Source organism: Eubalaena glacialis, chromosome 3 (assembly GCF_028564815.1).
Source record: "Eubalaena glacialis isolate mEubGla1 chromosome 3, mEubGla1.1.hap2.+ XY, whole genome shotgun sequence".
NCBI classification, from domain to species: Eukaryota; Metazoa; Chordata; class Mammalia; order Artiodactyla; family Balaenidae; genus Eubalaena; species Eubalaena glacialis.
Window position 1 is genome coordinate 9,240,528 of NC_083718.1, and position 24,483 is coordinate 9,265,010.

Below are 24,483 nucleotides of genomic sequence, written 5' to 3' on the forward strand. Positions count from 1 at the left end.
TTGTCAGAATGTTGGCCACAATCCCTAGGAACTGCCTCCACGTGCCTGTGAGCCTTCATGAGCGTCCCTAACCCTAAAAGGAACAGGTGCGGGGCTTGGATGAACCCTTGAGAGACGCAGGTGAGGCCTCGGCTAGGACTCCGACAGCTGTTCCCAAGTGGACGGGGACTCGCGGGACCCAGCTCTTCGGCCGCCGGGACAGGGAGAACTCGCGGGCCGCACAGAAAGACCGGCGCCGGCGCGGGCAGCCCGGAGGGGCGCGGCCGGCCGGCGGGGGCGGGGCGGGCTAGCGGGGGCCGGGCCGGTGGGCGGAGGAGGGTTCTGCGAGGGCGGGGAGGAGGGCGGGGAGGGGGGGCGGGGCCGTCGAACGAGGGTGGAACCGGCGGGAGGAGGCGGGGCCGGTTAGAGGGGCAGGGCCGGCGGATGGCGGCGCCGGCAGCCCGGCGGGGCGGGGCCGACGGACGGGGGCGGGCTCTCACGGGTCGCAGTCGCCGGCGCGTCTACTCGCGGTGGCCCAGCGCCACGGCCATGTACCGGCGCCGCGCAGCGCTGGTGGGGACGCGGCTTGTCCGGAGCGGGAGCAGGTCGGCGGGCCGGTTCGAGGGGGCAGCGGGAGTTTCGGCCTCTGGGTAAGAGGCGCCGCGACCACCACCGGCCGGGCGTGGCGCAGAGGCCTCGCGGGGCTCTGGACCTAGCGGTGGGCGGGGCGGCTCTTCCCGGGTGCCGGGTGGGCCCTCGGAGGGCTGGGGGCCCAGGAAGGGCGGGGAGGGAATATTGCCTAGGCGCTCAGGTCGACTTAAGGATCACGTGACTCTCAGGTTGCAAATAACTGAGTCTTGTTCGCTTGGATCTCCCCTCCCCCTCGGTTGCTAGGTAAAATACAAGATGCTCTAATAAATTGGTATTTCAAATAAACATCGAATAATGGTTTGGTTTAAGTATATACCAAATATTGCACGGGACATACGTAGGCTAAACAGTTATTCGCTGTTTACCTGAAATTCCAATTTAACCGAGCGATTTTCATTCTCATTTGCTAAATCTGGCAACCCTGCGGCAGGAAGTGAAAGTGGCGCTTTCTACCAAATCGCCAAGTCTTTGAGGATAGGACGGTTGCCTACTCATGCTGAAGTCGTCCTTGGCTCGAGCGAGGACGGTGAATACCCGCGGCTCCCAGGCCTGCGGTGCGAGACCCACTGCCCAGACGGATGCTCTGCCCACCTCACTCCCGCGCGGCTGGTCGGGGCTGTCCTGTCCGCTCGCCTATCTGTGCATCCATCCGTCTGTCTGGGAGTTTCTTCCTAATTCCTTGATCTGGTAACTCCTACCAGTTTTGCAAGACTCCAGGAACTCTTGATTAACCTTCTATGCTAAACTAGAGAACCCCTCCGGAAGGTGCCAATCACATAGTGTAACTGTTTGACAGGTCCTTGAGGCTCTTTGTGTTTTTCCAGTGATACGTATCCCTGGGGCATTTCGCCTGTTTAGCACATAGTAGGTGCTCCATAAATGTTGCATGGCTAGTGGCTACTTCATCAATGAAACGTTTATTGAACACTTGCTGCTTTCTCGACTAGAATTGGAGAAAAGTGCCTTCCAGAAGCGTTCTCTTTTCTTTGGCAGAGAAGAGAATGATGTCTCAGAATGCACCTCCCACCTCCTCTCTTAGTACCCAAGAAAGCATTGTCTTATGAAAGTTCTACTGGAATTCCTGCTTCCAGAGTAGATGCAAATAGTAGATGGTTTAGGGATGATAATTAAATGCTGGAATTGAGATGAAAAGGACGTGTTTTCTTAGTTGATAAGACAAATAGATTTCTGTGTTATTCCACCCCTGCACCCCTTAACCTCCTTTTTCTGTTCTGGAGGCTAGTTAGAGAAGCACACAGGCCCTTTTGATATTAGTAAACAAATACTTTGTAAACTGATATTTTGTACTGATATTAAGTAAAACTTTTTTCTTTTTCATAAGTTTGGATATATATAGCATATCGGGTTTTCTTCAAATGGATCTCATCTGATATGTTGCCTTTAATGTTTAATAAACTGCACTGCCTTTTAAAATTCCTTTTAGGATGGGGACCAGCACATCGTCATCTTTGGGGAACACAGCAACTACTCCCATGAATCAGATCCAAGTGAGTGATGTGGGACATGTAGGAAAAAACTTTCCTTGGTGGAAAAAGAATTGTCTTACACATTTAATATGCTTATTCTGTATCCAAACCTGACATAGTCCAGCAAATGAATTACTAAGTTATTATATATTTTAAAATCTGCTATCAAAATCATGCATGTGACAAAGAAGTTCTAGATCATTTTGTTAGTCAGAATTTATGAGATTTATTCTTTGTTTTGTTTTTTTTGACCATGCTGCATTGCTTGTGGGATCTTAGTTCCCTGACCAGGGATCGAACCTGTGTGCCCTGCAGTGGAAGTGCGGAGTCCTAACCACTGGACCGCCAGGGAATTCCCTATGAGATTTATTCTTAATGGAGCCTTCGCTTCCCTAAGCTGGGTCTATGATGTTGGCTGCTCTTACCATCTCACCCAACTCAGGTCTACTGTTGATACCAGTCAGGCTGCCCTTACCCAGGGGTAGTGTTTGGTTCTGGTCTGGGAAGCTGTTTCCCTAATACAGAACCTAGTTTGCAGTAGTTACTCTATGACCGATCCTCTCAAGGATACTGTGCACTGCTGTGTTCTCTTGTCTTTCTCTTGCTTGCACTGCGAAGCCCAGTTAAGTCTGCCTCAGAAAATTCCTCTTGTGTGTATGTTTTTCTTCCCTTGTAGCCTCCAGGACATACTCATTTGTCTGCTCCTCACCACCAAACACCACTTCACACAAACATTTTTGCCTTTAATTTATTTGGCTACAGAAGTATCCACCCACAGCCACTGAATATAACAGTAATGTTGGAGACCTGTAGTGAGGGATTGCCTCTTTTAAAATAAGAATACAGAACCATGGTGGGGTGGGGGACTTCCCTGGCGGTCCAGTGGTTAAGACTCTGCACTTCCACTGCAGGGGGCATGGGTTCGATCCCTGGTCGTGGAACTAAGATCCTGCATACCGCGTGACTCGGTCCAAAAAAAAGAATACAAAACCATGAACTGTTTAGCAAGGACGAGGTTGAGAAAAGGTGAGAAGGAAGGTTCAAGAAACTTGGACACTGTCACCTTGAGTTTCGGCTCACTTTGGAATCTCTCCATCAGTGTTTGTACTACGTCTCAGCCGCCAGGGTGCTCTTCTCTCTCTGAATTATGGTCCATGTGTCTCTAACCCGAGGCAGCACAGTGAGGAAGGAACACTGGCTTTGGTGTTGGGACAGGTTGGGTGGAATCCCATCCAGTATTGTGGACTTCCCAACCTCAGTTTTCTCATCTGTAAAATGGATTCAGTAGTACATCTCTGGTGTGTCTGGCTCTCCCTGAGATAGACTTCTGTAGTAAATATTATGAGTGAGCAGGAGAGAAAGCATAAAAATAGACCAATCTGCAGACACCCAGACACTGACCTAGAACCCTTCTGACACCCAAGGGCAGATATAGCTTCTGAAACACTTTGCCTGGGTGCTCTACTTTCTGATTTTTGGTCTTCTTGAAGGTGCTGCTTATAACCCACATTAGGATAGCCTAGGCAGATGCCTAGGTGCCAGACATGCCCATTCAGAAACTCTTGAAGTACCTGGGCATTGATATGTTTAGGAACACAAAGCTCAACAAATTTCACAGGTGATGCAGATGCATAGCAGAGTCTCAGGGTCTTTGTGATAAAAGCCTGGAGAGTAGCTTCCAAACCAGGCTGATATCATTAGAATCATCTGGAAAGGTTTTTCAAAAATAGCTTCTGACCTCTGCCTCAAACCCATTGAATCAGTCTTTCTGGAAGTAGCATTTCCAGGAACAACGCTGTGAGAAGACCTTATCAAAACAGTAATGACTTTTTTTGTTTTGTTTTTTTTTACTATAAAGATACACAAGAAGGAGTGGAAGTTGCGGGGTAGGGTAAGCTGTTGTTTACATCTGGATCAGTGAAAGCCTTACATTTTAAAGAGGAATCATACATCATTTCTCACCACTGAACGTTTAGGAAATGGTGATTATTTTGTAAAGTATAAAAATATCGAATCACTATGCTCTACACCTGAGACTAATATAATAGTGTAAATCAGTTACATTTCAGTTTTAAAAATAGCAAAGAAGGGAATTCCCTGGCGGTCCAGGGGTTAGGACTCCACGCTTTCACTGCAGAGGGCACGGGTTCGATCACTGGTGGGGGATATAAGATCCTGCAAGCTGCACGGTGCAGCCAAAAAAAAAGGCAAAGAATGGTTAAGATTGTAAAATAATAATAATAATAAATTAAGAAAAAAAAGTTAAGGAAGGTAAGGAGTTAACTCCTGAACACCTTCTCCTGAACACCTTCTGAATATTTGAGAAGCAGTATAGCAGAGATTAACTACCTAGGCTGTGGCATCAGACTTGCCTGGGTTCAAATCCCAGCTCGCCCACTTATCGGCTGAGGACCAGGGGTAAGTTATTTCCCCTCCTCTGTACCTCAGTTTCCTCATCTGTAAAGTGGTCAGTTTCCTCATCTGTAAAGTGGAGATGATGATAGCACCTATCTCAAGATTGTAGTGAGGTTTAAGTGAGCTAGTAAAGGTAAAGTGTTGAGAATTGTGTTGGCACACACAAGTGTCTGCTGTACATGAATTGGCTGTGATTGTTGGTGTTATTACTCTTTGCCAACACTTTCCACCTGTCACATCCTTTTTTTACTAATAATGTTTCTTTGTCCTCAATCTACGGATGAGAAAACAGATTGATGGCGACTGAGTTTGAGCCCTGAATTGTGAGACTCCAAAATCCATACCCTTTCTACTGTATCATGATTCCTTTCTGAAAGATAATGTCTAGAATTCAAATGATTTTTTTTTCTGGTTTGTTTTCCTTCAGGAAACCATTTCTAATAATTGCGTGGTGATTTTCTCCAAAACTTCTTGTTCTTACTGTACGATGGCAAAAAAACTTTTCCACGACATGAATGTAAACTATAAAGTGGTGGAATTGGACATGCTTGAACACGGAAGCCAGTTTCAAGATGCTCTTCACAAAATGACCGGTGAAAGAACTGTGAGTACATCCATTGTGGTGCTTTGCCCCGAAGTGGGGACTGAGCTGGGTCACCTCGGGCCTGTGCCCTCATGTTGGGAAAAGTGAGCCAGACATACTCTGAGAATCTTAATTGATAAAGAAATGGCAGATCTGGAAACCAGACTCATAGACTAGGAAACAGCAGAGTTCATTTGTTTTATTTTTATTTTTGCCAACCAAGGGTTGGCCTTCATATTCTGTGCTAATAGGAGTGTTTTCGGGCTCCATGTTTTTAGATTCTTGCAACCTGTGGATTTTCCCATAATACGCATTATCAGAAAAACACCCTGGCGGTCCAGTGGTTAGGACTTCATGCTTCCACCGCAGGGGGCACAGGTTTGATCCCTGGTCAGGGAACTAAGATCCTGCATGCTGCGTGGCACAGCCAAAAAAAAACCCCCAAACGCCCCGGCAACCCAAAACAAACAAACAAACAAAAAAAAGAAAAATAGATAATATTGCCATTTTCCTTCTTGTTTATATGTGCCTGGAAGGAGTTGATAGTGTACTCTTCTTCTTTAGTAAACAATGGTAAGAAAGAACCACTTAAACATTATTAATAATTAGAGATTGCTTTATTTTGCCTTTTATATGCCATAGCGATGAGGAGGAGGGGTTGAGAGTTAGATTGTCCTGGATTTAAATCCCAGCTGTGTCATTTACTATCACTGTGATCTTGGGCAAGTTCCTGTGCCTCCTCTTCCTCCAAAATAAGGCTAAAAATAAAACCTACCTGAAGGGTTGTAAAGTTTAAATAGGTAATTAGTCAAAGAGCTTCATGTATGTCTGGCCCATAAAAGTATTCACAGTGGAATATGTATTAGCATCATGTGAATGGCCTTATACTTCTGACACCAAGGTGCCATCTAATCTTTTGTTTATCCAACAGGTGCCAAGAGTATTTGTCAATGGAACTTTTATTGGCGGTGCAACTGACACTCACAGGCTTCACAAAGAAGGGAAATTGCTTCCACTAGTTCACCAGTGTTATCTAAAAAAAAGTAAGAGGAAAGAATTTTAGTGATGTAGGTGCTCATAACTTTGCTAATAAAATGTCACTGTATATTTAAAGTGATAATGCCTGATAATGCCTTTTAAATATTCGAGGGTATTTTAAATATATGAATTATCTTCATGAAAAAGTTGTAAAAATTGTGAACAATAAATCACGCTGGAAACCTTCTTATCTGCCAATTCTTGAGTAAAATGGATGATATTTAAAACTGAAGGAGTAGAGTTGTATCAAAAGATAAGGAAAGAATGTGTTTTATTCGGAATTTATAGATGAATTTTACAACCAAGAGCTAGAAAGTAAGCATTTGGGACTCTTTATTCTGTATTGTATTCAGAAGGAGTTAATGCCTTTTCTTTTCTAGCTTTCAGTGGTGAGCGCTGATGGGTGCCTTCTCTGCAAAATGTAAGGCTCTCACTGATGCAGTTGTGAACTCGGTAGGGATATCCTTGTACTGTATTGTGACAAGCCTTCACACTTTGTGCTTCTAGAGTAAAAGAAGTATATTAAATTTGTAGGATGGAATGAAATTCATTTTAGAAAAACCACGTTATTCATCTGATGATTTAGTAGTTCTAGAGAATAAAACGGCACCTCTGGGCAGAAATTAAAGAGGAGGAAGATTTCAGCGTTGTATGAGAATGAACTGCTGAAACAGTTCAGAAATATACTTGAGTTATAGTGTGAGGTGGAGAGTCCTGCTTTCCAGAAGGTGTTGGAAGCTGTTGGAAATGTTCCATAGGGGATCCAGGTATTGGATGGGAGATTAAACTGAATGTCCCTAAAGTAATTTCTGATGTAGATATTCTTCGTTTCTGTGACTGGGAATTCTCGCTGATCCCACAGAGTCAGACGGGGCAGATTACCAGATGCTGGGAAGAGAAAAGTCTTCCTCAGAGGTGGGAGGAAGATGGACTTTAAGAGAAGCGGTGAGCATCTGCTTTCTGGTCAAGATGGATCAGAGAATCTGGGATAGTCCCGCAGAAGACAGCTGGTGGCTTTTTTGCCATTTGCCCTCAATGATGCTTCCTACATGGTCTATTAAGCTGTCGTTCGACCTTGATAAAGCAAGAATTTGGACTATTTCATTCTCATGTGATAAGTTATAACTGGAATGGAACAGTGGAGTCATTCCTTTAGCCCTTTATTTTGCATTATATCATGATGCAAAATTCTTGCATGCTTGCTATGTTGTAAACTCTTTGTTAGAGAGTAGGGGAAATCTATTACCTCATGTGATATTGTGATTTATATTAAATATATATTTGGTCTTCATGCCATTCCTAGCACACAGCTGAAACACCTGGAATTTCCTGTGAGAAGAGCTATTAAATTGTCTTTGGTTATGTTAATGAGGTGTTTTTTGGAAAGCCCCTGAGGATGGAGGCTGGTTGCCTGGGGAAGCTTGTGATTAGAAGGTTGGAAATATCAGCCCCATCTCCGACCTCTGGGGAGGGGAGAAGGGCTGGAGATTGCGTTCAATCATCAATGGCTAATCAATCCTGCCTGTGTAATGAAGCCTCTGTAAAAACCCAAAAGGACAGGATTTGTGAAGCTCCCTGGTTGGTGAAAACGTGGAGATTGGGGGAGAACGAAGTGCCCAGAGAGGACACGGAAGCTCTCCGCTTTCCCCATACTTTGCTCTATACTTCTTCTACAACTGGCTGTTCCTGAGTTAGAGGCTTTTATCGTAAACTGGAAATCCAGGAAGTAAAATGTTCTGAGTTCTGTGAGCTGCTGTAGCAAACTAATCAAACCCAAGGAGGGAGGGAGAGGGTTGGTGGAATCCCATCTATATCTGATTAGGAGAAGCACAGGTGACAACCTGGACTTGAGATTGGCATCTGAAGTGAGGGCTGGAGGGGACAGTCTTGTGGGTCTGAGCAGCTGCCCCGATGACATGCCAGTCCTGGCTGACCGAGGATTTAACTAGTTGTGCAGGGGCTAGTTACAAAGCTGAGGATTAACAGGGAGAGATTTCAATAGAGGACTGTAACAGATTCTCAGTGGAAAAACTCATATAATTGGTGCTGGGGTTGAGGGTTTCAGCATAAATTTTGGGGAGACACATTCAGTCCATGACACCGTAAATTACAGCTAGATAAAAGTATATATATATAAAAAAAGTATAATATAAATCTAAGGCGAAACTAGATATGAGGGGTTTCAGCAGCTCTGTTTTCTTTCCAAAACCATAGGTTAGAAAGAAAATCATGACCAGTTTAAGTAATGATACCGTTTTTTTTTTTTTGGTCCTCTATTTTTAATGTTAAGATCTGAAAGACATACTGTTTAACATTTTAAAAATGGGCCATTTGTTTTCTCACTTTATCACTAATCAACTTACACATAAATTGCCAAAATATTTAATTGGGAAGCTGAAAAGCTGTTGAGAAAAAAAGGGGTCACTTGTTAAATATATCTGGATTTTATTATTTACTAATATTTTAAAAAATACCATTTGAACATATTTTTTAAAGGCAAGTTTTCTTGATAAGGTTTAAAATAAAGTTTAAGTTTAGTTTTCTTCATCTATGAGGAAATGTATACAGTTGACCCCTGGAACAACACAGGGGTTAGGGGCTCCAACCCCCCACCTTGAAAATCCAAGTATAATTTATAGTCAGCCCTCTGCATCCAAGGTTCTGCATGCCCAGATTCAACCGACCGCCGTTCAAGGGTCCACTGTAGTTTGTGATCTTCCTTTCTCCATACAACTGTTCAGTGTCATCTTTAAATGGAGAACTATAAAATCGATCAAACGTTCAAAGTTTTGGTGGGTATATTCATATGTAACTTGTTCTCACTCTTCTTCATAACCTACAGCTCAGATCTTAGAACTTTTAATATGAAAGTTTTATGGGAATTCAGAGAAAAGAAATTTCTGCAGATTGGCACTTAAAATATTTTTATTTGCATAGTTGACTTTTGGTGTTAACTTTTCCCAAAGGCAACTTTTATTTTCTTATTTTTAAAATTTTTTATTGAAGTATAGTTGATTTACAGTGTTGGATTAGTTTCAGGTATACAGCAAAGTGATTCAGTTATAGATATATATATCCATTCTTTTTCAGATCCTTTTCCCTTATAGGTTATTACAAAGTATTGAGTATAGTTCCCTATGCTATACAGTAGGTCCTTGTTGGTTATCTATTTTATATATAGTAGTGTGTATATGTTAATCCCAAACTCCTAATTTATCCCTCTCCCACTCCCAAAGGCAACTTTGAATTTTATTTTCACAAAAGAATCCTGTTTTAAACTCTTTAAGAATATGCACTTTTATTAAATCCAGTCGTTTTGATCCTATAATTAATATCCATTGGAAAAGAATCCCCAACCACATATTTTAAATAATTAAATAATAGTTATATACAAGTAGAGGCATTTTAAGACCAATATTAATGGTCAAACCTTAATTTCATCTTATTTAAATATTATAAGATTGCTAAGAGCCTTACATTTTATAAGGCATATAATAACCTTAAAATTCTTCTTTAAAGAAATGGAAAGACAGTTACTTGATGTGCATAGAGTTTATTTGGTACATCTATCAATTTTTACAATAATACAAGTGACCAGAAACAGTTCACATTGTGCCCACCTGCACTCCATGTCTAAAATGATTTATCCAGTATGGGGTTTTGCAGGGCTAGAAAGGAGAGTCCAGATTTCACAGTATCGGTGAAAACTGTTTTGTCATGAAATAAATTTCATACATTAGTATTTCATCCATTTTCTATCAGAAAACAGCAAAATTACATTGCTAGGTATGTTATTTACAGTGAAAACTTGGAAGACTCAACAAAGTATCAGTGAGTTGATCAACAACAGACCTAGGAAACCTCCTGCCCCTCCTTTCAGTGTCCTTTTCCTTTGAAATGGAACTTGTTATAAATTGAACTTTATATACTTTTAAGCACCAGCTTGACAATTTAAAGTTTTCTCTCATTTTTATAAAATATTCCTGCTTTGAAAGGCAAAGTGAATGTAAAAATGTGAATGTAATTAAACATCACTGGCCTGGATACTTTTTATTGCAATAGTCGCAGTGTCTTACAACTGTATTCACTTCTTTGAATGAATTTGCTGGTAGGCTTGAAACAAAATATTTGCCTTTTGTCTTGAAAAATTCCCTTAAAAAATTAATCATTTTTGGAACTGTACAACTATATTTTTCATTCAGAGTGTTTAAATATGCAACTTGGTCCTTGGAGATCAGTTGCAGAGTCCAGCTTCCTGGATAATTTGTTATACAAAACAATAAAAAACCTTAAACTACCACAAAATATTACTGATGTTAACAGTCATGTATGTATAACACATCAGTGTCCCTAGATTATCCTGTTAATGGGTGCTTAAACAGCTAATGTACAATCAGGTTTTAAAACTTAATAATTAAATTTCCATTCTTTATGTAAAAGAGAAAGCTGTAAAAGACCTTTCGAGTTCTATACTTCAGAAACACTGACACTATTAAGGCATTACTTAATGAACAGACCCTATGCAAAGTACGTATGCCTGTGTTGGAGAGCTAGTCATATTTTAAGGCAGTCAGAAGGCTCATTTTTTTCACTTTAAGGCTCTTGCATACTTAAATTTTATTCTATGCAGGCATTAGTCTGTATAATTTAAATATTTATTGAGTGGTCAAATATGGAAATCAAAGCCTTTATATAAAGCAAATGGACAGTTTAGAACTAGATTATAATACCTCTTCCCCATTCAATTTTTTTAAAAAAGATGATTTCATATATCTCATCTCTTGGAGAATTTCTTCATTATCAGAAGCTGGCAATAAAAGGAAGAAAATTTAACTCAAATGCATTACAAGTTATGTCTAGTCACACCATACCGAATTGCAAGCAGTCCATCTTTAGAATAATAGTGAACAAAAACACTTTTTCTTGGTTACTATTCATTAATTGTATAATATGTTTAATTTGGCTATCTATGGATTCTAAACAGTTTACATTGCAAATAAAGCCTAATAAGTAATTTAAACAGAAGTTTCAATACAATGATTATATTGATATAATATTCCATCAATTATGTGGTAATGATATATAGCAAGACTTGAACCTCATTTACTACACTTAACAATCCAAGTATTCATTAAGTGAAGCCAGCAAAGTGTAGCTAACTTACTATTTCTTTTGTTCAAGAACAGATTCTGATAACTTCTAAAAGCAGAGAAATTTAAATATATTTTAAAATGAAGTATATTATCACTTGTGTTCATAAAATTAATATGACACATGGTGGTGCTAAATTAAATAGAAGCAAAGAGGAAAATCTCCTTAGGCTCAGAAACATCTTTTATATCTTTTCATTGTATTTACAAAATTAATTCTCATTGAAAATAATCACCTTAATTTTAGTAACTGAATTTTGCAACATAACTCCTAAGTTTATGTTTCTTTCTACCAATTTCCTATATAATTTGGTATTTTCAGGGTTTAGGAAGATGTGTCATTTATTATAATTCTATTCAGACAGTAAGTTTAATAACTACATTATTAGTTTTCTACGTGAAAAATATTACCATAGGATTTTTAAATTAACTTCATAATAATTTTTCAAACGCAAATAAAAACACTCACCAATTAAAAAAATGTTGAATGTGGATACATGTCATTTACAAGACCTTTTATGCTACAAGCCATGTATATATAAGCTCTGTGAAGTATTTGGTAGACAAAGATTTTGTGGGTAGTCTTTATAATTATGGAAATATGAGCACTGAGACATGCTATTTTCTGAAAGAGTATTCACTTAATTATTTTTCAAAGAGTGCTTTTTCTAAGAGCTAGGTATATCTATAATTGCAAACAAAGGCTGAATAACTGATCCTATTCAAAGGCCACAAAATTTCTGCAAACATCTAATATAAAAGGTATGCAGTATAACTTGATTTGGGGAGAGAATTTATCAATTCAATTATTGTTCCAGGAGACCTGCCCATTATTAATTTGAAAACAATATGACCTTAAATCTATATGGAACAAAAAGCAATCTGCAAGATGTATCCCAAACCTAAATACGGGTGACTTTCCTGTCATTTATTTTATTACTCAGGTAGAGCAGGACTAGAAAAACAAACAGAAGACCAAAATGTCAGAAGAAAGGAATTTTAAAAGAAAAAAAAAAAAAGGTATAGAAGGAATCTTCCAACAAATAAGGGACTAGGGAGCAAGTAACTGGGATATATACTAAATTAAATGCATACAGTAAATACAACTAATGAAATAGTTTAACTTATCTTTTTTCTAATTCTCCCTTGTGCATGTTTACATTGAAGCTATCTGACATTTCTCTAGAGGGGATATAGCCTTAACGAATCACCCAAGTCTGTGGTATACAAGACTAGAATTTTTCATTTGTGATTACTAACTGTAAGGGACTCATCGAGAGATCTGTGGGTACATCATCTTTAGGTCAAATTGAAATAAGTCCAATAAGTGATCACAATCATTTCCCTTTAATTATTGTTTAGATGTAGCTTTACTGTGCTTCTGAAGATGTTTTTTACTTAACTGTCAGATCCTCAAATTTATTCAGAAATTCTATCTTAAATTTCCAAAATAATTTTCAATTGTTTTGCAGAAAAAAATCCTGATTAACTGATATTCTATCATTTGTAGATTTACCTGTTATTTTAAAAGATTAAGCAAATGTTTGTAAGACCATCTTCTCATTTAGAGTATGAGTTAGTTTTTCTTGATCTATCTAATGGAATATATTCCTTCTTTCTCTTATCAGAGAATAGTGACTTCTTTAGTCATTACCTTTACTGTTAAAATTTTTCTTCCACATTTTCCCATTCAGAACAGGAGTGTTTAAAAAAATTATTGAGCCTACTGAGCTGTTTTTCTAAAACATTTTATCTTTCAAAACATATATCCTATTAAAAGTGTTTTTAATTTTTTAAAAAAGTTCTAATTTCTTTGCAAGCCTTCTTCCCAATTTCAAGTTTTATACAGATATAAAATCATTGATTCTTCTATGATCCAAGCATCAGATATGTTACTTTTTAAAGATAGCAAAATTGAATCACATAGGTTAAATTGGTTGTCTACAGTCACACAGTAAGTTAGATAAAGCAAAAGAGGTTCCAGAAGGGTATAACGCTAAATCCCATTCACTAGTGTCTTCCTCACCAATATTTCCTAAAATGATTACAAAACTAAATAATACGTAAGTGTTAATAAGTGGAATTTCCAAGAAATTTCAACTAGCAGGGATAGGGTAGGATCATAAGATTAGTTTTTGTTTTACTAATTAGAACTATATCCTGAAAATATTTACATATTTTCTAGGAAATAAAGTTTACTTTTCTTAGGATTGTTTTTTAGAAGCAACATTTTCCTAATCAGTAATGCTAGAAGTAATTCAGAAAATAAAACTTCTTTATCACTTGAGTACATTTTATTCATAATGAGGTAAAGTTTTTTTATTCTATATGACTATGTTATATAGCAATACAGGTTATTAAGACATTAATTGTGCTTGAGGGTTACTATGAACTACGGAAGTATACATGTTCACAAGTTCTGTTTTTCTACTCCTAAAGCAATCATGTATATACATTATTTCCCAATACCTAAAAAGATAAAAGTCTTGAATAATTCTATTTTATTACCTACTCTTGTAAGTCAATGTCTTCCCATTTTGTGGGGAAATGAACACTGGAATGGGAATGAAGAGACCAAGGTTTCTAGATCTACTAGATCTAGGGCTCCAAAGTCACACTCTCTCAGACCATGGATCCCTAACCTAACTCAAACAATTACCTTTTAAATTTCTAAGGTTTCTTCCAGCTCTAAAGCTCCATGATTTGAAAATAAAGCTACCTTCAGTGGTGGCTTTTAGTTTTTTCTTTCTCAAATCTTACCATTTAATAGACTTATCTATGTGACTTCAAAAAAGTCACATCTAATCTTACTTCTCTGATGGATTTACTATTAGTTCCTGAACATATCTGTCTAAAAACAATATAGAAATAGTGTTTAACTGAAGGAAATAAACGTTTATACTACATTCCACTTAACATTTCTATTAGGAATAAAAAGTTAGATCATGTTATAATTTTTAATTTAAGAAGATTTTGGGTTTACTTAAAGAATTCAAGTACTATTACAAAATTCTGTTAGGTTCTTTAAACTTTAAATTCAATCTGAACGTAATATTTTAATGTATCAAAAGTAGCTAACATGTCAAATCCAATGCCTGACAGAGGATAAAAAACAAAGATATCAGAAGCCATGTATTTTTTTTTGGGAGGTGGGTAGTGGTGCTACTAGCTTTGCTGACCAAAAAATCAGGTAAATCATAATATTTACAAATTGCTACCAGTGGCCTTGAAGGAAGAGCTACATATCAGACAAGGCCAGCATTAATATATCAAATAAGTTTGAAAGGAACATTGTCTTGTTACTCCCAGAGCCCAAATTTCTCATGAAACAGAAGAAAATATACGAATTCTAACATTACTTAAGTCCCCCTGCCCCCCAAAACATAAAACCTCTAACCCCCAAGCACGTGAAAGTATCATTTACATTTACTAGTTTGACTTTTCATATAATATTGAGAAGGGCTTTATAAATCCCCAGTAAATCTTTAAATACATTTAAAGAACAATACATAAAAACTGAAGTTTTATGTGCACATTATCTTAGACAGCCATGATATAATTATGAGCAAATATACTGGCAGTTCAACAGGTTAAACCTCCCCACAAGGAAGGGATACTTGCTCAAGAAAATAATGCACTTTATAATGAATAGGAAGTTTAATATACACAAATAAAATAGAAAAAATTAATTTCTTACAGACTGATTAGTGATAATATGCCACACAAAAACTGCCTTTCAAACCTGAAAGACCTACCTTGCTTTATTATTTTTTTATACTATCAAAAAAGAATGTTTTGTCACAAATGAATAATGGACAAAGCCACAGATGAATAATGGACGAGAGAGGAGGCCACTAACATGTTTACAATTAGAAATATCTAAAACCCATTTACAATTGGCTAAAAAAATAGATAAAAGTAATTAAAACAATATTTTTAAAGTAAGGAAAAAGCTAATCTGGCTATGTTTGAGATTTTAATTGTCATACTTTCAGATTATGAATGGGGGGAGTTAAAGGCTTGAAACATGTTTTCATTTAAGAGAATGAAAAAAAAAGTGTGCCTACATGTGGCTATGTTGTTATAAGCCAGAGGAAACTGTCAAGTCATGCCCCTCACTCACAGCAATAAACAAAAGCAAACCAAAATAGACTTCCTCAGCTGACACAAACTTCAGATCTCTTCTCAGGGGTTTCCAGTTCTGTTTCTGGTTAATGGTAACAATTCTACAAGTGTAAATTAAACCACAGAAACAAAATATCTTTTTCACTGACTGAGAAAGCTATTTATGTGACTGTAGAAAACTGTTAAAGGATTTGTAAAACTCATTCATAATCAAATGTCTTTGTTTTTTTTTGTTTGTTTTTTTAACCCCCTTGGTATAAAAGTTTACAAATGAGTTTCATATTCCATCACAGTTACATGGTCCAGTGCATTTCAGAATATTTGGACATTATCAAAGTTGTCCTTTACCAATGAAAACATTTAAGAAAACTTTAGGCATTTCTCAAATAAGTGACATGATATGGAACTACTTACACTTTTGGCTCTCTCTTCTTTTAAGTACAAATGTGATTATTCACCAAAGCAAAACTCTTTGACTATTTTACAGTCTCTCAACAAGAAGTTCTCTATTAGATAGAGGGGGCTACAGTGTATTCTGAAGCTATTTCCCAAGAGCTAGTTTAGTAGACAGAAAGAACTTTGGGCTCATCTTATTGTTCCTTCCTTTTTTTTTTTTTTTTGGTAAGGTAAACTTTCCATTATGCACATACTATACCATCATCCTACTGTCTTTCATTGGATTAAGATTAGCTGGGAAGTAGCGGTGTATTAGCGAGATCACTGATGGCAATGGACCTCTTAGACTGTGCTGGTGCTTATGATTAAATCATATCTAATATGAAACTTCGAATCACGTCCAGAGCTCCTGTATCAAAGCCACACATATCCAACATGCCTCTATCATCTGGGTCTGCAATGGTAAAACCATTTGATGTCATTCCACAAACAATCAGCTTAGCTGGAATATCCATATTCTGTAGGAAAAGATCAAAAATATTTTAAAAATAGTATGTAAGCAAAAGCAAATTTTAACCTAAAATTAAAACACTTTAAATTCTATCACAGCTTTTCATTACAAAGCCAATTTGTTTTTCCTCCATAAAATCTGTCAATCTTCTGGGGCCAGACTATGTGATCTTCAGAAGAATAGAAGGTTAATAAACGTGTCAACAACCTGCCTGAAATTCCTGCTTCTTTGTTCAATAGTTATTACTCATTTTACGGGCACAGAACACATTCCTGAGCGGCATAGGGACTGTGTACTTATGAAACTAGTCAGGATATTCAGGGGCATGACATTTTTACCAACATGTCAAACCCTGGGGCAGTATGTAAGGATATATATAAGGAAACAGTTCCCTGGGGTTATTGATTTTTGGTTTATGACTTTGCTATGTATAACATATACGTCACATGTAATAACCTGTTCTCTACAGTTATGATTTCAGGCTAAAATAATTGAGTTTTTGAGAAAAACCAACAATCACTGAGTGTGCACTATGTCAGACACCATGAGCTCTTTAGGCAATTTATCTAATGTAATTGTTATAACAACCCTAAAAGCTAAGTAGTACTTTTAACTACTATGGCACATATCACAGTAGTGATATACTACTATGACATGTATCAGTTAAATATTGATAATTCACTTGGATCCACAGTTAGTATAACGAGAAAGGCCCAGGACTCAGACCCAGGCTGTCTTGACTCCGAATTCCGTTCTCTCGCTTGTTCTCAAACTTAAGCATACATTAGAATCCCACAGTCCCACCCCAGAGTTCCTGATTTAGCAGGTCTCCCATGGGGCCCAGGAATATTCATTTCTAACAAGGTGCCAGGTGATGCTAAGGCTGCTAGTAGGGAAATCACACTTTGAGAACCACTGCTCTTCATCAAGCTCTATTTCCACTTCCGGTCACACTCGCCACAATTCAAGTGCTCCACAGCCCGCGTGACTGGTAGATTTCACACTGGATAGTGCATATATAGAACAATTCCATCATTTCAGAAAGCTCAACTAGAGAGCACTGATTAGAACACAGAAATACCCATAAAGCTTAAAACACAGATTACAGCTTTGCTTTAGGTTTATGTAATCCTTAGCAAAACTCAGAAATGATGCTTTAATTTTTCAAGGAGCACACTGAATCATTAAAAATTTACAGTTAAGGTAAAAAAATTTTGATTATTATTGAAAATACTGTTTGCAAAGGATATTAAAATGTATGGAACTGGAACTGGTCGAAATAAATTATATATGTGTAGGCCGTACTTCCTTATTTCCAGAACTGGTGTTATATTCCTATACAAAGGTACAGAACTACTGAGTCCAGAACTGGCGTTAACATTCCTATACAAAGGTACAGAACTACCTTCAGTATCATTTTTTGAAAAATATAGTGAATGTTTGAGAATCGAATCTTATTTGGGGTGAGAAAGAATATTAGAACTTATCCTACCTTTCGATATTCCCTCAGAGCAACGGCAGGATGGACATGTCCAGCAAACGTCTCGTTATCAGTGAATACTATGAAGACGTCGGCAGCTGTATTTGTGTTTTGAGCCCAGATCATTGGAAGAGAGCAATCAGTTCCACCTGCTGGGATCTAACTCGGAAAAAAAACATGGATAAGAATACAAGAAAATGCCCTCATTTCCGTACTGACATGTCTGAAATAATTAAATACTTAAAAATACTATTTTATAGGTTATTTTGTTTAGACCCAATATATAGGCTTTCCCAAAGCTTGTAAATATATTTCTGATTTTGTGTTCATGAGAAAGTTGTGATGAAACAATTTGTTCTCACAAATTTATTAATATCAGGAATGACATCAATAAATTTTTATATAATACATGTTAAATAAACTTAATAAAACAGTTTCTTACCTGGCTCATAGTCATTAAAACCTGTTGTAAGGTCATATCTGTAGTCACTGGACATGGTACCATTTCATCTGAAAAAGCAACTATATAAGAATCTTTTTCTGTTCGTGTGACAACCTGAAAAATTCAATGGTAGTAATTTTCAGTAGATTTGGGGGAAACAAATACAGTATCTTGAAGTTCATCTTTAAAAGAAAATACCCTATGATGCTTACTTTTATTTCTAAACTTGTATTACTGTGTTTGGAAACTACACAGTAACAGTGGTATAACTTTCAAAGTACTTTCACAAACTCTTATAAAGAAACTGGTTTTCACAACAATCCTTTGAAGCAAATAGAGTATACATTATTCTTCTCATTTTATTAAATAAGGAATAAACCTACAGAAGAGAAGCTAAGAAGCTCGCCTATGGTTCATTTACTTGTTATTCAGCGACAGAGTCAGGCTAGAACAAGTCTCCTGACCGTTATTATTAGTTCCTGATCTTTTAACGTCTATATTCATTAATAATTTCTCTAAGCATTATCTATTTCCTTAAAAATACTGGTAATATTTAATCTGTTGTTGTAAAATTAAAATTTCTACTCTGACTTTTCTTTAGACATGCTTTTTCAATATACCTACAATATTGTGTATACCTAAGTATAAAAGTATATACAAGTATACTCAAGTATATATATAATACTTAAAGCTTTGCTTAAAACAAGTGGAAACGTAATTCTTGATCATATCCAACTTTATAGTGTTGCGCCAGGGTAAACATTTTTAGGGTGACAAAATCCTAAATTGTCTTAGGTGTTCTCACCATGCACATTGCTGCGGCTACTGTGCTAGCGTTGAGTACACTACCCAAAACTCTTTGGTTCATAGAAGCACTGACATCAATTGCCAGTAAGAAACGCTTTCCAGCTGGCTCAACTGTCTAAAGAGAAAACAAAACCAAACAATCATTAAAAGCAATCAAAGAAATTATAAGTAGATTAAATTTCTAACAAATCATATTTACTTAATTTTCATTCAAAAGACTAAGATAAAAGGCCTGATTTTTGATTTACCAATTGACAATTACAAATGCTTAGCTTTTACTAGAGGTAAAACAAAGGAAATAAGACGGCCTATTTAGTAATTTAAAGAAGTTATCATCTTCCTTTTTTTAAAATCTTTCCACATGAAGTAAACTGGGAATTTCTAGCAAGAAAGTTTTTTGTGGTAAAATACAAATAACATAAAATTTACTTTTAATCATTTTTAAGTGTACAATTCAGTGGCATTAAGTACATTCATAATGTTATGTAACCACTATTACTATCTATTTCCAGAACTTTTTCATCATCCCAAACAGAAACTCTGTACCCATTAATAGTAACTCCCCATTCCCACCTCCCTCTAGCCCTAGACGACTTCTATTTTACTTTCTTTATCCATGAATCTGCATATTCTAGAAACCTCATATGAGTGGAATCATAGAATTCTTGTCCTTTTGTGTCTGGCTTATTTCACCTAGCACAGTGTTTTCAAGGTTCATTCATGTTGTAGCATCTTTCAAATTCTACTACTTTGTAAGGCTGAATACTCCACTACATGTATATACCATATTTCGTTTATCCATTCATCTCTTGATGAATACTTGGGTTGTTTCCACCTTTTTGCTGCTGTGAATAATGCTTGTTATCAACATCTATGTACAAGTATCTGTATGAGTTCCTGTTTTCAATTCTTTTGGGTATATACACAGGTGGTGGAATTGCTGGATGGCCAGAGCCACACAACTAAGTGTGAAGTGGCATCTCATTGTGGTTTTCATTTGCATTTGCCTGATGACTAATGATATTGAGCATCTTTCCATGTGCTTCACTGGCCATTTGTTTATCTTCCTTGGAGAAATGTCTGTTCAAGTACTTTGCCCATTTCTGTATTGGGTTGTTTGTACTTTTACTGTTGAGTTGTAGGAGTTATCTATCTATCTATCTATATATATATATATATATTCTGGACATTAAACCCCTGCAAGATAGATGATCTGCAAATATTTTCTTTTCTGCAGGTTATCTTTTCACTCTCTTGATAGTGTCCTTTGATGCACAAAAGATTTGGATTTTGATGAAGTCCAATTTATCTACTTTTTCTTTTGTTGTCTGTGCTTTTGGTATCATATCTAAGAATCTATTGCCAAACCCATTGTAACGAAGCTTTTACAATATGTCTTGTTTTAAGAGTTTTATAGTTTTAGCTCTTATATGTAGGTCACTGATCCACTTTGAGTTAAATTTTGTATGTGGTGTAAAGTAATGGTCCAACTTCATACTTTTGCATGTGGATATCCAGTTTTCCCAGCACCATTTGTTAAAGACTATCTTTTCCCCATTGAACTGTCTTGACACTGTAGTCAACAATCAATTGACCGTATATCTGAGAGTTTAATTCTAGGTTCTCTATTCTATTCCATTGGTCTATATGTCTGTATTTATACTACACTGTTTTGATTACTGTAGCTTTGTAGTAATTTTTGAAATCCTAAGTTTGGAAGTGTGGGTCTTCCAACTTTCAAGATTGGGGTCCTTTGAGAGTCCATATAAATTTTAGGATGGGTTTTTCTATTTCTGCTAAACTTGCCATAGGGATTGCACTTAATCTGTAGACTGCTTTGGGTAGTATTGGCAGCTTAACATTATTAAGTCTTCCAAACTATGAACATAGGATGTTTTCCCATTTATTTCTTCTTAAATTTCTTTCAGTACTGTTTTGCACTTTCAGTATATAAGTCTTACATTCCCTAGTTAAACTTATTCCAAAGTCTTTCATTATTTTTGATGCTACTGTAAATGGAAATATTCTCTTAACTTTGCTTTCGAACTGGTCACTGCTACTATATAGAAATACTACTGGTCTTTGCCTGTTGAATTTATATCCTGCAACTCTGCTGAATCCATTTGTTAGCTCTAGTATTGTTTTGTGGATTCTTTACGGTTTTCTGCATGTAAGATCATGGCATCTGAGAACAGAGATAATTTTCAATCTGGATGCCTTTTATTTCTTTTCCTTTCCTAACTGCTAGAACTTCCAGTATATATGGAATCAAAGTGGAAAAAGTGGGCATCCTTGTCTCATTCTTAAGGGAAATGATTTCAATCTTCTACCACTGAGTATGATAGCTGTGGGTTTTTTACATATGACCTTTACCACACTGAGGAAGTTCATTTGTATTTCTAGTTTACTGAGTGTTTTTTTGTTTTTTTTTTAAATCAGGAAGGGTATTGAATTTTGTCAAATGCTTTTTCTGCATCAATTGAGATATCATGTTGTCTTTTAATGTGATGTATTACATTGATTGATTTTTCTTATATTGAATGATCCTTGTATCTTTAGGATAAGTCTCACTTGTATAATCTCTTTAATCTGCTGCTGAATTTGGTTGCTAGTATTTTGTTAAATAGCAAGACATTTTTAAAACCACAACTTTTAACTTATGGTTCTGATATAGAATTTCCATTCCTAAAAAAATTACTTCCTATCAAGACAGAAGAGATCTACTACTGATTAACGGAAAAATAGAGGACAGAGGACCAAGTCACAGGACTCCAGAGGAATGCAAATTTTTTAATTTGGTAACTTAAAACTTATCATAATGATCTTAGGATAACTGGTTGTTGTCCAAAGGTAGAGAGAAATACTTTATTCATAAGCTTACAATGTTAATTATATATTCATTTTCACATGAACTAAGAAAAAAACAAATGAATATCTAATCAAAAATGGTTAAACTACTAATATTATCTTTAAAATGTGTTTTTACAAAAGATATTAAATCCTAACTGGGTCTTCTGTTTTAAAATAAAAATCAAACCATTACCTTAAATGTTTTGTAAAAAGCAGCATCCAAAGCTTGCAAAATTTCTTCATCAGGGCGCCACTTCAGTTTTCCTCTGAGCCCATGACCTGTTTTGTAAGTTTCTAATGCAATTAGAACATGAAATGGATGTATACGAGCCTAGAAACACAACAAAGACAGAAAGTAAATGTCAAATTCAAGTGAAAAACAGTAACTATTTCTTTTAGATTTTTGTAATTATGGCTAATAAATCTATTTCATAAAAGAGAAAAATGAGGACATATTAATCTTAGATTTAAGAGTCAGTGCAACTTGGTCTCTGAATACCTAAAAAATGTGCCGACCGCATTTCCAAAATTTAGGAGCCAACTTTTTCAATTAGTAGTAGTTAACAAAGGTAATGCTTACCTTTTTTAACAGTTTTTCATTACACAGCTTTTCACATACTAAAGACACTTCTGAGTTTCCTGGTTCAAGCACTGAATTAGCAGTCATCTTTCCAAGATTCCTTAGTAATGCTGTAAGAGGCATTTCTTGTAACAAAGCCTTCCATACCTATTGCAATAACACAGGTAGAAATATAAGAAGTTAAGGGTAAATGAATAGGTATAACATAGCGGTATCAATTAATAACATAGACTTTAAGGCTTTCTTTTGGGGTTCAGAGCACGTTCTAAATAAAAATCTGTGTGAACTGTTCAAAGGCTCATCAAATAAAATAACCTGCTCTTTACCAGGGTAAGAAAGTGACGTATATTTTGTAAAGGAATTGCATATAAGAATTTTATTTATTTATTTTAATTAGTGAGGCAAATTAACCAGCACATTTTCTGGAGTGAAACTAATATTTATAGAATGCCAACTACATCTAGGCATTGTGTTAGGTGTTTTAAATAAACGTTAATTTTAAGATATATTTAAATTATTTATTTTAGGAAATCCCCTGGCAGTCCAGTGGTTAGCACTCAGTGCTTTCAGCGCTGGGGCCCAGGTTCAATCCCTGGTTGGGGAGCTAAGACCCTGCAAACTGTGTGGTGGGGCAAAAAAAAAAAAAATTTTTTTTAAGTACTAATGAATTATTTTTTAAAAGCATTACCCACAATTTATCCTTTTAATACACAGCGTAAGTTCCTCATGTTTAATCACATGCTTTAACATATTATAATCTGCTTACCTCTTTAGACTTTAAGTGATTTGTTAGGAGATGCTCCCTAACCAGTCTGTGTTCTTCTATCAGATGAATGACTTCCAGTTCATCTTTTGTGCGCTTCACTTTCTCTACAGCCTCCAGATACTTTAATAATTTCTCAGTCTCCACAGAAAGTGCTTTTTCTTTATACATTTCATGGACCTCTTTCCAGCCCTTTGTAATATATTTGGTAACAATAGCAAGTCCTTTAACAAAATAAAGAATTAAAAAGGCATGTAGGATTACAAGATAAAGAACAGGACATGTTATGGAGAACGCATTATGTGAAAGGCACACCTAGATACACGGGAGTTTAAACTGACATGCTACTTCCTATGATATGACAAACACATTTAAGCCAATGGAGTCTGCTAATTTTGCCTATTCCATCGTAACTGCTTCAATATGAGACTCTGGAGGAAAAGCTGCAATATCCTAAATCATTTCATTATGGAGCTTTTATTTATTTTTTTGAAGCACTAGCATTAGAACCTTTGGTACACGGTGCCTATCTCAGGTCCACGATCTCAGAACAACTCACAAAAGTACAGATCTACCTCAATTAATCTCATATTCACTTGCCCCTTTAGCTGCTAAATAAATATGCATGTATAAATTGTAGAGATAAGTGGAAGTAGACAGGTAGGTAGGTAATTTGTGCTTTTAATAGCTGAGAAAGTATTACAGGCCAAATTTTTTAAAAAGGGAAAATAATGTGTTCATTTCTTCTACAATTCCTTTCAATAGTTGAAAGAGCTTTCAGTTGGGGGGCGGTGAGGAAACCTGGTTCTAGCTTACATGTTGCCAATAAATGGCTGTGTGATCTTTCTAGGCCTTAGTTTCCACTTCTGTAAAAGGGGGGAGGGGACGGACTGAATTATTAAATTCCAGGGTCTATGGGGGAAAGGTAGGTAAAGTAAATAAATAAACGAGGCCACTGATAGAAGAGAGAGTGGTTAGCACTGTGGTGAACTAAAGAGAGAATGCCCTGACAAATGTTTTAGTGAAATATTGGCTCACTGCTGCCAAAAAACCGTATTTTCAAAAGAAGGTACAATATGGATTTTTATGTGATGTTGCGAAGAGTTCATTTTCTTCTAAAATATGGTGCAGGCCAAATAAAATACATCTCTAAGGTAGATTGAGCCTATGTGCTATTTCTGAACTCTAAATAACTTGATCAAAAGTTAGTACTAACATGTAGGAAC

At 36.7% G+C, this 24,483-nt stretch overlaps 2 protein-coding genes across 8 annotated transcripts in view; one reads left to right on the forward strand and one right to left on the reverse strand.

The window, feature by feature from the left end:
- Window positions 1-18,141, forward strand: GLRX2 (glutaredoxin 2). 7 transcript variants are annotated; one of them, XM_061187288.1, is made up of 6 exons: window positions 479-629; window positions 2,075-2,138; window positions 4,960-5,136; window positions 6,047-6,158; window positions 6,534-6,574; window positions 7,016-7,073. In XM_061187288.1, the coding sequence occupies exons 1-5, from the start codon at window positions 529-531 to the stop codon at window positions 6,551-6,553; spliced, it is 474 nt and encodes a 157-aa protein (XP_061043271.1). In that variant the 5' UTR covers window positions 479-528; the 3' UTR covers window positions 6,554-6,574; window positions 7,016-7,073. The 7 variants fall into 7 exon arrangements, with proteins under 7 accessions (XP_061043267.1, XP_061043271.1, XP_061043268.1 ...); XM_061187284.1 differs by lacking the exons at window positions 479-629; window positions 6,534-6,574 and adding an exon at window positions 1-120 and having other exon boundaries at window positions 7,016-7,349; XM_061187285.1 differs by lacking the exons at window positions 6,534-6,574; window positions 7,016-7,073 and adding an exon at window positions 17,846-18,141.
- Window positions 14,259-24,483, reverse strand: part of RO60 (Ro60, Y RNA binding protein) — a 22,833-nt gene continuing 12,608 nt past the window's right edge. The window contains exons 3-9 of the mRNA XM_061187278.1: window positions 23,261-23,481; window positions 22,495-22,641; window positions 22,108-22,245; window positions 19,063-19,179; window positions 18,258-18,371; window positions 17,828-17,974; window positions 14,259-16,342 (exon numbers count right to left, since the gene is read on the reverse strand). Coding sequence (XP_061043261.1) covers window positions 16,190-16,342; window positions 17,828-17,974; window positions 18,258-18,371; window positions 19,063-19,179; window positions 22,108-22,245; window positions 22,495-22,641; window positions 23,261-23,481 — 1,037 coding nt within the window. The 3' untranslated portion in view covers window positions 14,259-16,189. The remainder of the gene's footprint in view (window positions 16,343-17,827; window positions 17,975-18,257; window positions 18,372-19,062; window positions 19,180-22,107; window positions 22,246-22,494; window positions 22,642-23,260; window positions 23,482-24,483) is intronic.